Source organism: Bubalus bubalis, chromosome 6 (assembly GCF_019923935.1).
Source record: "Bubalus bubalis isolate 160015118507 breed Murrah chromosome 6, NDDB_SH_1, whole genome shotgun sequence".
Lineage (NCBI taxonomy): Eukaryota > Metazoa > Chordata > Mammalia > Artiodactyla > Bovidae > Bubalus > Bubalus bubalis.
This window is the reverse complement of record NC_059162.1, coordinates 53,976,935-53,991,647: the sequence shown is the minus strand read 5'-3', so window position 1 is coordinate 53,991,647 and position 14,713 is coordinate 53,976,935. Positions and strand designations below refer to the sequence as shown.

Sequence of the window (14,713 nt, the reverse complement as noted above, 5' to 3'; positions counted from 1 at the left end):
TTTAAATGCCAACACCTGGCCTCCATGTATCAGCGTCTATCAGCCCCAGTACTGTCAGGACATCCAGTTCTTCATGGTACATCCCTCCTTCTACTCTTGCCTGCAGCAGAGAGCCACCAGTGAACTTTCAAGCAAGATGGGATTCCTCTCACCAGGAATATTCCTAATGTTTAGTAATTTTCTTCCAGCATCTTACAAGTGTACTTCACGGGAAGTAAAGGCAAAGAGTCGGACACAACTTGGTGACTAAACCACTACCACTAGTGCTTCCTCTAGCTGAGATATCAAGGGGTAACAGGAAAGTTTATACCTTATACTTGAAGCAAATGTAAGGGATTAAAAACCAAACCAAGAGGAAAACAAAACTAGGATGCAGATTTGACGCCTTCTAGTGTTTTGCTCCAACTCATTGAACAGGCTAATATTTCTAGAAACAATGAACAATTTTATCATCTAACAGTCAATTTCAAATTCCATTTATTATCATCTTTAGTATTATACTTTATGCTTTCTTTGTTATTTGAGAAATGACAACGATATAATGAAAAACACGTGTTTTTTTTTAAACACCCTTAACACCAAGCTGTCCCTCCCCAGAAGAAATCAATGATATCAGTTTTTCAAGAGACGCTCCATGTGTCCATATAAATGAGTGCACATAATAACTGCAGTTTTTATGGTGAACAGATAATGCAAACTGTTTTCTACCTCAGTTTTTTTCATTCTACAATATATCTTTAAGCTTTTTCTATATGTGGCAGAGAAGGCAATGGCACCCCACTCCAGTACTCTTGCTTGGAAAATCCCATGGACGGAGGAGCCTGTTAGGCTGCAGTCCATGGGGTCATTGAGGGTCGGATACGACTGAGGGACTTCACTTTCACTTTTCACTGTCATGCATTGGAGAAGGAAATGGCAACCCACTCCAGTGTTCTTGCCTGGAGAATCCCAGGGACGGGGGGAGCCTGGTGGGCTGCAGTCTATGGGGTCACACAGAGTCGGACACGACTGAAGTGACTTAGCATAGCATAGCCTATTTATGCGGATAGACTTCCATTGTTGATTTATTTACTGGCTACATAGTATTCCAGTATATGTACATGCAAAATATATATTATTAATACCAACTATATAGATAGACACTTAAGTAGTTTTCAGTCTTTTGCCATTAAAAGAGATGCCTCAATGGACCTCTTGTATATATGTGTGTATAAAGCAGTAGTGGTGTGAGTCACTCGATCATCTCCAGCTCTGAGACCCCATGGACTATAGGCAGCCAGGCCCCTCTGTCCATGGGATTTTCCAGGCAAGAATACTGGAGTGGGTTGCCATGCCCTTCTCCAGAGAATCTTCCTGACCCAGGGATTGAACCTGGGTTTCCTGCATTGAGAGCAAATTCTTTACCATCTGAGCTAGAAGGAAGCTATATATGTGTATATATGTGTATATGTTGTGTGTGTGTGTGTGTGTGTGTGTGATTTTGCACACATATATTTCTTAAAAGTGGAGATGCTGTATCAAAATGTCTAGGCATTTATTCTGTCTAATGTGGGTCAGGCATTGATATTTTTAGTAACCACTTTTTATATTTAAAGCCTTGCTAAATGAAAGTGAAAAGCATTCACACCAAACATAGGCCAGAGCATATACATATATTATATATCTTTAATTTCTTTAAAAGGAGATCTACTTTTTAAATAGGGAGCTCACGCCTTCCACAATATGACCAAGAAGTTTGCCTGGAACACACAATACTGAAGCAATCTCTTTGCCAAATCTGTCCAAGACTAGTGAAATCCAGGAAGCATAACCATCATTAGTATTATCAATCATATTTCTCAAATGATTTATCTCTGCACTCATATTCTCAGATTTCTGTCCAAATCCTTCTTTAAGCAGAGCTTCCTGTGCCTTAAAAAAAAAAAAAAAAAGAGTGAGAAGAGTAAAAAATTTTAAATTCCCTTTTTTCTCAAGGATTACATTTTCTCAAATCTTAAAATTTCATCAAACTGTCTGTTTTATTCCTAATATTGTTCTCTCTTACTCAATCATGGAAGGAGAATTTTGTAAACAGAATATCTACCGGTTTTGACCTGAACATTAAGAGAAATTGTAGTTTACAGTCTTACTACTACTCATACACCATTGGATTTAGCCCGTGAAGCTAAGACTGACATGAGGACAAATACATGTTCTAGGCAAAAGATGCCAGGTGTAATTGCACTAAGTCTCAGCCCCACTAAGGATGGTATAGTCACCCAAATCATAGACATCTGTTCTAAACACACCCAGATGGACAGTGAGAGAGTTTCCCTTTTGCCGCACGATAGCTTGGGTATCCACCCTTGGAGACAATGCAGCACATTTAAAAGCTGTCCCTGCCCTGTGTTTGTTAAGTCTGGGCATTGCTGATAGTTCTATGTCAGCATAGATAGGGCCTTTGGGTGGTAGCAGGGTAACTGGCAGTGACGCTCATAAAGCAAACCAGTTAAATACATGTGGTTGGAGTATCCATTTAACCAAGCCTCATGAGATCATTTTAAAACTCCCCAAATTTTATAATAGGGTTTATAAATACAAACAGTGTTTATATCCTCTGATGGCTTGCAGAGGCCCTATGCCTCTTGAAGTCTCCAGAGTCTACTTACAGAATAGCCCTCAAAGACTTTGGAAGGATTCAAAGGCTTTGGGGTTTTAATGAATCACAAGCAGTAAATGGCAATGGTGCTTCCCTCCATGGTCTTGCCGTAACCTTTACCCATCCCTTCCTGAGGTCCCAGGGTAGTGACCATCGAGCACAACTAAGGCCACAGCCTGACTTACCTTCAGCTTATGCTCCAACATCATAGTCTGCTCTCTCAGTATGTTTTCTCTTTCCCTCTCCAGCTTCTCTGTCAGCTGGGCTATGTTTTCCTGGAGACTCCTCTGTTGCGCCTCCATCTCCTGCTGCTGCTCTTGCAGTTTCTGTCTTAGCAGCTCCCATTCCTTCTCAGCTGCCTCATTCCTGGCCCGCTCCTCTGCCCCAGGAAGGTTTTAGAGAGGGAAGAAAATAAGGTAAGGACTGATCTCTACCCTCCTGACCTCAGAGATTAAAATAAAGTTGGAAAGGGAGGTGGGAAATCTGAATTCCTTGCTTTGTCCACATCACCAAGAGCACATTCCAGAATGTGATGGGAGTCTGGCTGATGTCTAACCCCTCTGTGATTGCACAATTCCTTTTACTGTTTTCAGATGTAGCAGAGTTGTTCCACAGACGGAGAGGAATCTCTTTGTACCAGGGTTTTAGTCTCACACCTGTCAGAGGGCACTGCCCAAGTCTACCCATTCCCTGTGAGCCAAACCCTACCCCGTACCTGCTATAGCCTTCTCCCCATCAGTGAGGGCTTTATCTGCCTGCAGGATGGATTTCTCGACTACCACCTGTGACTGCAGAAAGCTCTGGAGGACTTCATCTTCCTGAGGAACCAAGAAGGAACACAGAACTTAGATTTCCATTGGGGAGATAAGTGCAAAAACAGTCACATCCACATAATTTTTCTTCATGTTTAAAATTCCACAGTAGTCCCCTACAAGTCTAAGCTCCTTAGAGTGACCTGTCTTCCTCCCATCTCCCTCCCAGTGCTACTTCCTTCTAGCCACTCTAGACTCCAGCCAGTCAGAACTATCTTCAGTTCTACAAACCCAAGATCTCCAGTACTTTTATATATTTGTCTTCCCAGTGTGAAATATTGCCTCTAAACTGTGCTGCTGTTTTCCTCTGCTCAGTTCACTTCAGTTGCTCAGTTATGTCTGATTCTTTGCGACCCCATGAATCACAGCACACCAGGCCTCCCTGTCCATCACCAATTCCTGGAGTTCACTCAAACTCATGTCCATCGAGTCAGTGATGCCATCCAGCCATCTCATCCTCTGTCGTCCCCTTCTCCTCCTGCCCCCAATCCCTCCCAGCATCAGAGTCTTTTCCAATGAGTCAACTCTTTGCATGAGGTAGCCAATGTACTGGAGTTTCAGCTTTAGCATCATTCCTTCCAAAGAAATCCCAGGGATGATCTCCTTCAGAATGGACTGGTTGGATCTCCTTACAGGCCAAGGGACTCTCAAGAGTCTTCTCCAACACCACAGTTCAAAACCATCAATTCTTCGGCTCTCAGCTTTCTTCACAGCCCAACTCTCACATCCATACATGACCGCAGGAAAAACCATAGCCTTGACTAGACAGACCTTTGTTGGCAAAGTAATGTCTCTGCTTTTGAATATGCTATCTAGGTTGGTTATAACTTTCCTTCCAAGGAGTAAGCATCTTTTAATTTCATGGCTGCAGTCATCATCTGCAGTGAGTTTGGAGCCCCGAAAAATAAAGTCTAACATTGTTTCCACTGTTTCCCCATCTATTTCCCATGAAGTGATGGGACCAGATGCCATGCTCTTCGTTTTCTGAATGTTGAGTTTTAAGCCAACTTTTTCACTCTCCTCTTTCACCTTCATCAAGAGGCTTTTTAGTTCCTCTTCACTTTCTGCCATAAGAGTGGTGTCATCTGCATATCTGGAGTTATTGATAGTTCTCCCAGCAATCTTGATTCCAGCTTGTGCTTCTTCACTTGATGGCTAAAACTTAAGGCAACTTTGTTTAACCTGCTAATCCTCTCATTTCAGATCTTTAGGATGATGACAATAAGTGTAGATGCATCTTAATGTCATTTGAAGGATTAAAGGGTCTAAGGAAAGATCCAGGAATCCCATTCCTGGGCATATATTCCAGGAAAACCAAAATTTAGAAAGACACATGTATCCCAATGTTCATTGCAGCACTATTTACAATAACCAGGCATGGAAGCAACCTAAATGTTCATCAACAGAGGAATAGATTAAAAAGATATACATAAATGGAATATCACTCAGCCATAAAAAAGAACAAAGTAATGTCATTTGCAGCAATATGGATGGACCTAGAGACTATCAAATTGTGTGAAGTAAGTTAGACACAGAAAACAAATATCATATGATATCACTTATATGTGGAGTCTAATAAAAAGGTACAAATGTAGTTATTAATGAATTTCATACAGTGAATCTTAAGACCTAAAACTTTCATGATTTCCCCATGTTCTCTTATTACTCACACTTGGTGTTTTGCTCTCAGATTTTCAAGAGACCCTCTGGACTCTATTCTGTAGGCTCCCCATGCTCCCCTTGTTCCTCACCTTTACTCCTTTCCTGGGCAGTTGGCAATAGTCCTGTTGTAATCTTTCCATTGCTTTCCTGTAGAGTTTGTGCCCTCCAGGAACAGAGAAAGCACCTGATGATATACTTTGCATTAGGGCCTTGGAAAGCTCATCAAGTTTAGCCTGGCAGTATTTGATAGATACCTCTTCATTCTGCAGCATGAAACCCTCCTTCTTATTCTTTATGACATCCTGCAAGGGAAATATAGAGAGATGTCACCAGGAAAATGAAAAAGAGGAGATAAAATTTCAAAGAATGTAGTAGAAGGATTGGTCTAACTGCTGTACTCATGAGAAAAGTATTTTTTTTTAATCAAATAAAAAAGCAATCACAAGACCTGATCTATCACAACTCTGAAAACTCTCTGATAGAGCACAGGAAATTTTCTCAGCTTCCCTCAGGTTCTTCTTCTGAAATGTTGGAGTTGCATTATCTCTTCTCTATGGTTCTTTGCAGTTGCAATGCTCAGTGATTCTATTTTCAATGATATAGCAAGGAGCAACCTAAGCTGAAAATGACTTGGAATAAGAGTCTGATTAGAAAAATTTTAGTTCCTGATCAAAAGAATGTGTTCAAAGAAAAAGAAATCAACTTAAGAATGACTTGTGTGTGTGCCCTGGACAGCACTGAAATCTGCAGAAGTATTTACTTCCAAAGGATATCTATACTGGTTTTACAGCAGAGATGAGAGACATTTCCAGATAAACTTCCCAAGATTTAGTAGAAAAAAGAAGAAAACGCAGTCCTTTGAAACTCTATCCCTCATGTGAACACAGACTACTTCATCCTCCAGTGAGGGATGAACCATGGGGACCATAAGGGCACTGCTAGGCTTCATTATTCAAGGGGAGGGGGGGAAATGGTAAATACAAAGACAAATTACCACAAGAGCCCTCTGGAATTCCTGATCTTTGTCCTTGAAGGAGCTCTCCATGAAGATGGCGATGGCTTCCCTCTCACAGGCTGTGTGCAGGTCCAGCAGTTCCTGGAACGTCTCGGTGGGGAGGCTCAGTCGCTGGGTCATTTGCTCACTGTAGTGGCCAGCTGCCTTCTGCACAGCTGCTGAGTTTTCCAGCTGGGCCAGAGTTGTCACTGCATTCTCCAAGCAAGGTACAGCTCCGGTATTGATAGTATCCACATAGGTCACAACCAAAGTCCTCAGTCCTAAATAAGTCAGGACATTTAAGGGATAAATATTAAGTTATCAATCAATAGGCACCAAGATTCTCAGACTACATTTTTAAAGACACACATGCTCACACACACACACACACACACACACCATCCCCCCTTCTATTATCACTACCTTCATTTTCTTATTGACTCTTTATTTTTATGTTTTTCCAACCCACAGGGCAGAAAAAATTGAAAATCTACCTCTATGTAATAAACTAGGAGGCATCTGAAATATTAAAAGCAAAATAGATTGCTTAGGTATTAAGATGAGACAGGGTATATCAGATTATATTTACTCACAATTCTGAGGCTTTGAATGGATTTTTCAGTGATTTATGAACTAGTATTTATTTTTGGTCCACTCTAATCTTCAAAAAAATTAAAAGACACTTAAAATTAAAAGATGCTTGCTCCTTGGAAGAAAAGCTATGACCAAACTAGATAGCATATTAAAAAGCAGAGACGTTACTTTGCCAACAAAGATTTGTCTAGTCAAAGCTATGGTTTTTCCAATAGTTGTATTGAATGTGAGAGTTGGACCATGAAGAAAACCGAGTGCCGAAGAATTGATGCTTTTGAACTGGGTGTTGGAGAAGACTCTTGGGAGTCCCTTGGATCTCAAGGAGATCAAACCAGTCAATCATAAAGGAAATCAGTCCTGAATATTCATTGGAAGGACTGATATTGAGGCTGAAGCTCCAATATTTTGGCCACCTGATGGAAAGAACTGACTCATTTGAAAAGACCCTGATGCTGGGAAAAATAGAAGGCAGGAAGAGAAGGGGACGACAGAGAATGAGATGGTTGGATGGCATTACTGACTCGATGGACATGAGGTTGAGCAAGCTCCAGGAGTTGGTGATGGACAGGGAAGCCTGACGTACTGCAGTGCCTGGGGTCACAAAGTGTCAGACACGATTGAGCGACTGAACTGAGCTGAATCTTCCAAAATATCTTTCGTATTCTACTCACAAAGAACACTTACTATATAGGACTTCAGAAAATGGAAGATTCTGTTTTTATACCCTAATAGTGAGTTTTTTCTCAGTAGAGGAATTTTTCAGATAAGTAGAAGCCACAGATTTCAGTGACAAAACTTGCCATTTAAGGAAGGGATTTGTAAATTCCCCAAAGTAAGATAATTATGAAGCATACATATTTCTTTATGGAGTATGAGTGTCTGTAAAACCCAAATTCCATAAAGAATCAAACAAAAATACTGAAAAACATATTATTTACAATATTCAGCACACATCAACCCCCATTGAATCAGGAAAAAGAGACTCACGATTCCCAGTGACCATGATCCCCTCTTTGAGAGTCTTGATTTTTGCATTGGTAAAGATGTAAGAACAGAAATTGTTTGTTTGTTTCAGGAATTTAGGATCCAGTTGGTCTTCAGACACATTCTCAATATTGTATAGGAGTTCTTTGTCATTTGTTGGCCAATCAAACACAAAACACTTCCGTGTTGGAAAGAAATGCCTGATACACTCTCTGGGTAGATTGGATGTTCTAGCTTTGGGATTCCTGCCTGAAAGACAGAAAAACAGATTAGAGAGGGAAGACTTTTTTGAAACAAGGGAGCTCATGGTGTTCAGGACAGAGATTTGCGTTTCTTTGGTGTCTTCTATGGTAATAACTTATTTAGCATAAACACTCAGCACTTCCTTGCACATAAAACTTACACCATTGATATAACTCTGGAGAGAAGTTTAGGGAGACATCTGATTCAATAAAAGAAAGCTAAAACTGATATCTGCAGACCTGCACACTATAGAGCAGTTGTCTCTTGTAAAAGGATGAAAGTTCAAATGTAAATTTTAGCTCTACTGAGTCTCATGTAGGAATTGAACTGTGAGGCCGAGAAGAAGAGCCATAAACAAGGGTTAAGGGACAATACTTGAAATATTGGGAATGACACCCTAATTATTTAGAGAAAACGATTTTGATGCTAAAAAATACTTGGTACAGAGTTAGCTAATTTTTAGTAAAAACCTCTGAAGGATAAACGTAACTAAAATTCAATTTTAAGATGTCACCACTAATCAATCAACTCTTTGACAAAAACTATTATATTTGATCTGACAGTTGTCCTCTTCTGACTAGACAATTTCTCAATAGATATTTTGAGAAAGAATAAATAGAAAAAGCAAGAATGAGTAAATCAGAATTGATATCTCTCTCAAGGTTTCATCAGATATACCCAGTGTAAATGTAACCCATTAAAATAATTCATTAATTTGTCATTAAAACACAGGTAAATATGTGAGAATCAGGAGAAAGCTGGGATGAAGAAGGTAAAATGAATGTTCTAAAAATTATCAGAAATATTGAAAAGGCATAGATTGAAAAGACACACACTTCATCAGGTTTATTTAGAACATTAAGTCATTTTTTACATGATATTCCCAGATGGTACTAGTGGTAAAGAACCTGCCTGCCAATGCAGGAGACATAAGAGATGTGGGTTTGATCCCTGGGTCGGGAAAATCCCCTGGAGGAGGACATGGCAACCCAATCCAGAATTCTACCCTGGAGAATCCCAAGGGCAGAGGAGCCTGGAGGGCTATGGTCCATAGAGTCGCAGAGTCGGACATGATGAAACGACTTAGCCTGGCACATAACTATACAGGATTAGAAAGATCCCTGTTTGAGAATAAAATCTACCTATGTGAAATGCAGTTTTTTTTTTTTTTATTAGATAGACTTTTCATTATAATTTCATGCCAACAAGTATCTGGTCAGTTGTTTTCCTCAACAAAGAAAAGCAGAAGCCAAAATAGGGAACACAGGCTTCTGGTCTTTAGAAGGCTATAGCACCCATTGTAATCTGGATGCTATTTTACAAATGGTATAAAAAACGAATTGATTTTGAATAATTTCACTTCACCTTACACTTTACTTTTCTTAAGTGAACATCAACTCCAGTGGCTAGAGCTTTGCAACCCACTTTCCAGCCACGATTCCTACAGATTTTGATCTAGTCTCAAGTACAAATGCAACCCTGTAGAGGGAATTCCTAATAATGTACTTTCACAGCCTTGAGAAATTCCATAGAAATAGCACCTGGAAAAACAGTATATATTAAGAAACTGTGTTAATGATTATCTTTCATGTTTTTCTTAAGAATGATCTCCTTGTTACAAACCCTAAGGCCAGACCCAGAAGGGAGTATGACTGGGATCATGAAAGCATGGACCTTGGAACACTGGGTCGGCTGCAGGCATGAATGCTGCCTACCCACTTGATGATTGTTCCCAAGACAAGCCCAAAAGGGAACTTCCTGGGGTAAAAACAAGGAGATCTGGACTATGTCAGTGTAGTGTCTTGGGAAATATAAGATCAAAAATAGTCTTGTAGTCTGCAATTAAAAATAAAAGCTGGACTCAGAGTGGACCCTCACCTCAATCCAATAGAGGCTGTATGTACCCTGACCCATTGCACCAGATTTCATGTTCTCTCTTCATTCTCGTCGCTCGCTCCCAGACCATTAGGGCAACAATTGGCACCCAACATAGGGCCGGAGCAAAAGACCACTAGGAGCAAAAGTGAAATTACAGCAACACAGAACCTGGGACAGTTGAGAGGCCTCTGAAAATTCCTGCTGATAAGTCTTCAAGCATTTACAGGGTTAAAATGGTAAAACTCAGCAGTGGCCACAGGACTGGAAAAGGTCAATTTTCATTCCAATCCCAAAGAAAGGCAATGTCAAAGAGCGTTCAAACTACCGCACAATTCCACTCGTCTCACACGCTAGTAAAGTAATGCTTAAAATTCTCCAAGCCAGACTTCAATAATACATGAACCCTGAACTTCCAGGTGTTCAAGCTGGTTTTAGAAAAGGCAGGGGAACCAGAGATCAAATTGCCAACATCTGCTGGGTCATCGAAAAAGCAAGAGAGTTCCAGAAAAAAAACATCTATTTCTACTTTATTGACTATGCCAAAGCCTTTGACTATGTGGATCACAACAAACTGTGGAAAATTCTTCAAGAGATAGGACTACCAGAGCACCTGACCTGCCTCTTGAGAAACATGTATGCAGGTCAGGAAGCAACAGTCAGAACTGGACATGGAACAACAGGCTGGTTCCAAATAGGGAAAGGAGTACGTCAAGGCTGTATATTGTCACCCTGCTTATTTAACTTATATGCAGAGTACATAATGAGAAACGCTGGGCTGGAAGAAACACAAGCTGGAATCAAGATTGCTGGGAGAAATATCAATAACCTCAGATATGCAAATGACACCACCCTTTTGGCAGAAAGTGAAGAAGAACTAAAGAGCCTCTTGATGAAAGTGGAAGAAGAGAGTGAAAAATTTGGCTTAAAACTCAACATTCAGAAAACTAAGATCATGGCATCCGGTCCCTTCACTTCATGGCAAATGGAGAAACAGTGGAAACAGTGACAGACTTTATTTGGGGAGCTCCAAAATCACTGCAGAGAAGGTGATGGCACCCCACTCCAGTACTCTTGCCTGGAAAATCCCATGGACGGACGAACCTGGTGGGCTGCCATCTATGGGGTCACACAGAGTCGGACACAACTGAAGTGACTTAGAAGTAGAATAAAATCACTTCAGATGTTGACTACAGCCAGGAAATTAAAAGACTTACTCCTTGGAAGAAAAGCTATGACCAATCTAGACTGCATATTAAAAAGCAGAGACATTATTTTGCCAACACAAATGTCTGTCTAGTCAAGGCTATGGTTTTTCCAGTAGCCATGCATGGATGTGAGAGTTGGACTATAAAGAAAGCTGAGCACAGAAGAATTGATGCTTTTGAACTGTGGTGTTGGAGAAGACTCTTGAGAGTCCCTTGGACTGCAAGGAGATCCAACAAGTCCATCCTAAAGGAAATCAGTCCTGAATATTCATTGGAAGGACTGATGCTGAAGCTGAAACTCCAATACTTTGGCCACCTGATGCAAAGAACTGACTCATTAGAAAAGACCCTGATGCTGGGAAAGATTGAAGGCAGGAGGAGAAGGTGATGACAGAGGATGAGATGGTTGGATGGCATCACGGACTCAATGGACATGAGTTTGAGTAAACTCTGGGAGTTGGTGATAGACAGGGAGGCCTGGTGTGTTGCATTCCATGGGGTCGCAAAGAGTTGAACATGACTAAGTGATTGAACTAACTGAAAATGGGAAATATTGAGACTGTAGAACACTATCACCCACATATTTGTTTATTAAGACAACTCTTGAAAGGGGGAGGAGCTTCTATTAGTGAAGGGGGATTATTAGAATTGTTGCAAGCAATAGATAAATATTGCTGCTGGTTCCCATCAATAGGGGCCTTGGATTTAAAAGTCTGGGAAAAGGTTGGAGCCAAGTTTTAAAAAGAACATGCAAAAGGAACTCCACTCCCTATTTCTATTTGGAGTATGTGGGCATTAATTAATTCAGTACTGGAACCTTTACAGACTTCTGATTCTTTTGATGAAAATGATGATAATTCTCTTGAATAACCTCAAAGTTCAGAGTATGTGGAGTCTGAGGGAAAGGGGAAACCATCTGCAAAACCTGCTCCTTCAGCTGCCAAGGAAGATGATGAGGGATTTTTTCTTCTGTCTCCTCCCCCTTGTCCTGCAAATCAATATAGCAAGGGCAGTCACCAAATTATGTTCAATCAAGGTTATATACCAGGATTGGGACTGGGCAAAATCAACAAGGAAGAATTTATCCTTTGACTACTCAAGATTTCAAACCGCCCTCTTTTCACTAGTGGCCACTGCTCCTATTAATCTTCCTCCACCCACACCCATACCTCTTAATTGGAAAACAAATCAACCTGTGTGGATAGAGCAGTGGCCCCTAAAACAAAACAAAAAAAAATTTGAGGCTTTACATGAATTAGTTAATGAACAACTTAACAACAGATATATTATTGAGTCCTTTAGCCCTTGGAATTCTCCAGTGTACATTATACAAAAGAAATCTGGTTAATGGAGCATGCTTACTGATCTGAGAGCTGTTAATGCTGTTATTGTTTCAATGGGTGCTTTGCAGCCTGGTCTACCTAATCCTAGTATGATTCCAAGAAATTTGCATTTGTTTGCTATTGATCTCAGAGATTGTTTTTTCACTATTCCTTTACATCCTGATGACAAACCTAGATTTGCCTTTTCAGTTCCTTCCATTAATTTAAAAGAGCCACATAAAAGGCTTCAATGGACTGTATTACTTCAAGGTATGCTTAACAGTCCCACTATTTGTTAAAATTTTGTAACCAAGGCTTTACATCCAATGCGACAGCAATTCCCTTATGCGTATATCATTCATTATATGGATGATATACTATGTGCTTACCTGAAATTGATAGCCTATAGGAATGTTTTTAAAGCTAAAGGAATGCTTGGAATGTACTGGCTTGTATATAGCTCCTGATAAATTACAATACACTGAACCTTTTCAGTATTCAGGAAATAAGTCACCCATACTGCAATCAAACCAAAAGATGCAGATACGCAGAGACTCAATTAAAACCTTAAATGAACTGGATTCGGCCTAAACTAGGGATTCCAACTTATTCTTTATCCCATTTATTCTATTAAGAGAAAATCCAGAGCTTAATAGCTCCCAACAAAAATTTCCTGAGGCTGAGAAAAAACTAGCAATTATAGAATAAGCTGTACAAAACTGCCAAATAGACAGAATAGACTCTTTAGAGCCTCTTCAGTTGTTTGTCTTCCCCACCCCTCATTCTCCTACTGGGTTGATTATGCAAACTCCTTTAATAGTTTAATGAATATTCTTAGCTAATTCACAAACAAAATCTATTACCCTTTACTTAGATATGGTAGCCAATATAATTCTATAAGGAAGACAGTGTGTTCAACAGCTTACTGGACATGATCCCTGCCTTATTTGGACTACACCAACTTCCAAGGAATTAAAACATTCTCTTCAAAATTCATTATTCATTATCTTGGCAACAAGCTTTTAGCTGTCCAATATGTTGGACATATTGGCAACCACTATCCTGATTTGCCTATATCTTGCAGTTTTTAAAACAAACAAGATGGATTTTGCCTAGAATTACTAGTGTCAACCCCATTCCCTCTGCTCCTCTCAATTTTACAGATGGCGCTAGCTGAGGGAAAGCAGGATATACAGGCACATTTACGCTAGTAATTGAAACACCTGGATATTCTGCACAACAAGCAAAAATTCTACCTATTATACACATATCACAAAATATTCCCCAAGCAATTAATATCTTATCTGATTCTCAATATTCTGTACATGTCACTAAACATATATAAACAGCAACTATTAAGGATACTATCCCATCCACATTATATATACTTTTTACAAATTTACAACAGGTGATTAGACACTGACAGTTTCCATTCTACATTACTCATATTCGGGCTCATACTATTTTACCAGGGCCTTTAACAGAAGGAAATACTCAAGCCGATGCCCTTTTATTTCCAGCCTTTACAGAGGCATCAGCCTTTCATGACCTGACACATTGTAATTCAAAATATTTAAAAACCAAGTTTCACATCACTTGGGCTCAAGCTAAACAGATTGTGAGCACTTGTCCTACATGTCAGATGGTTGCAATAACAGAAACTGGGGGAATTAATCCTCGTGGCCTGAGGCCAAATCAGATCTGGCAGATGGACGTAACTCACCTTCTGTCCTTTGGAAAGCTTGCTTATGTACATGTCACAGTTGATATTAACTCTAAATTTATCTGGGCAACTGCTTGCGCTAGAGAATCTACAAGACATGTTATTTCACATTTGCATAGCTGCTTTGCTACTATGGGCCTCCCAGAAAATATAAAAACAGACAATGGCCCAGCTTACACTAGTTCTGCTTTTAGGGATTTTTAAAGGCTTGGTCTATGAAAACATCATACAGGAATTCCCTATAATCCCCACAGACAAACTATTGTAGAACAAGCTAACAGATTCTTAAAGAAATGTTACAAAAACAGAAAGGGGGAGATGGAATGTCACTTCCACCACAGCAAAAATTATATAAAGCATTATTTACTTTAAATTTTTTGCATCAAGATAATGATTTCACCGCAGCAGAACAGCATTTTATAAAGGAACAAAAAGAAATTCACCCCAAACCACCTGTTTGGTGGTATGATCCAGAAACACACTCATGCATAGGGGGAATCTGATAACCTGGGGAAGGGGTTTCGCTTGTGTTTCACTAGTGATTCAGAAACACCCGTTTGGATTCCGTCGCATCATCTGAAACCATATCATGAGCAAACTCCCACAGAAGAGACGCTTCAATGGGATGTAGAGACCCCAGTAATGAGTTTAAAAAGCA

The 14,713-nt window shown here is 40.0% G+C and overlaps 1 protein-coding gene across 1 annotated transcript in view; it reads right to left on the bottom strand.

Moving 5' to 3' along the window:
• Window positions 1–1,647: 1,647 nt before the first annotated feature.
• Window positions 1,648–14,713, bottom strand: part of LOC102400458 (guanylate-binding protein 6) — a 31,599-nt gene continuing 18,533 nt past the window's right edge. Inside the window, exons 6-11 of the mRNA XM_006063363.4 lie at window positions 7,688–7,933; window positions 6,107–6,387; window positions 5,202–5,414; window positions 3,354–3,456; window positions 2,824–3,017; window positions 1,648–1,911 (exon numbers count right to left, since the gene is read on the bottom strand). Coding sequence (XP_006063425.2) covers window positions 1,687–1,911; window positions 2,824–3,017; window positions 3,354–3,456; window positions 5,202–5,414; window positions 6,107–6,387; window positions 7,688–7,933 — 1,262 coding nt within the window. The 3' untranslated portion in view covers window positions 1,648–1,686. The remainder of the gene's footprint in view (window positions 1,912–2,823; window positions 3,018–3,353; window positions 3,457–5,201; window positions 5,415–6,106; window positions 6,388–7,687; window positions 7,934–14,713) is intronic.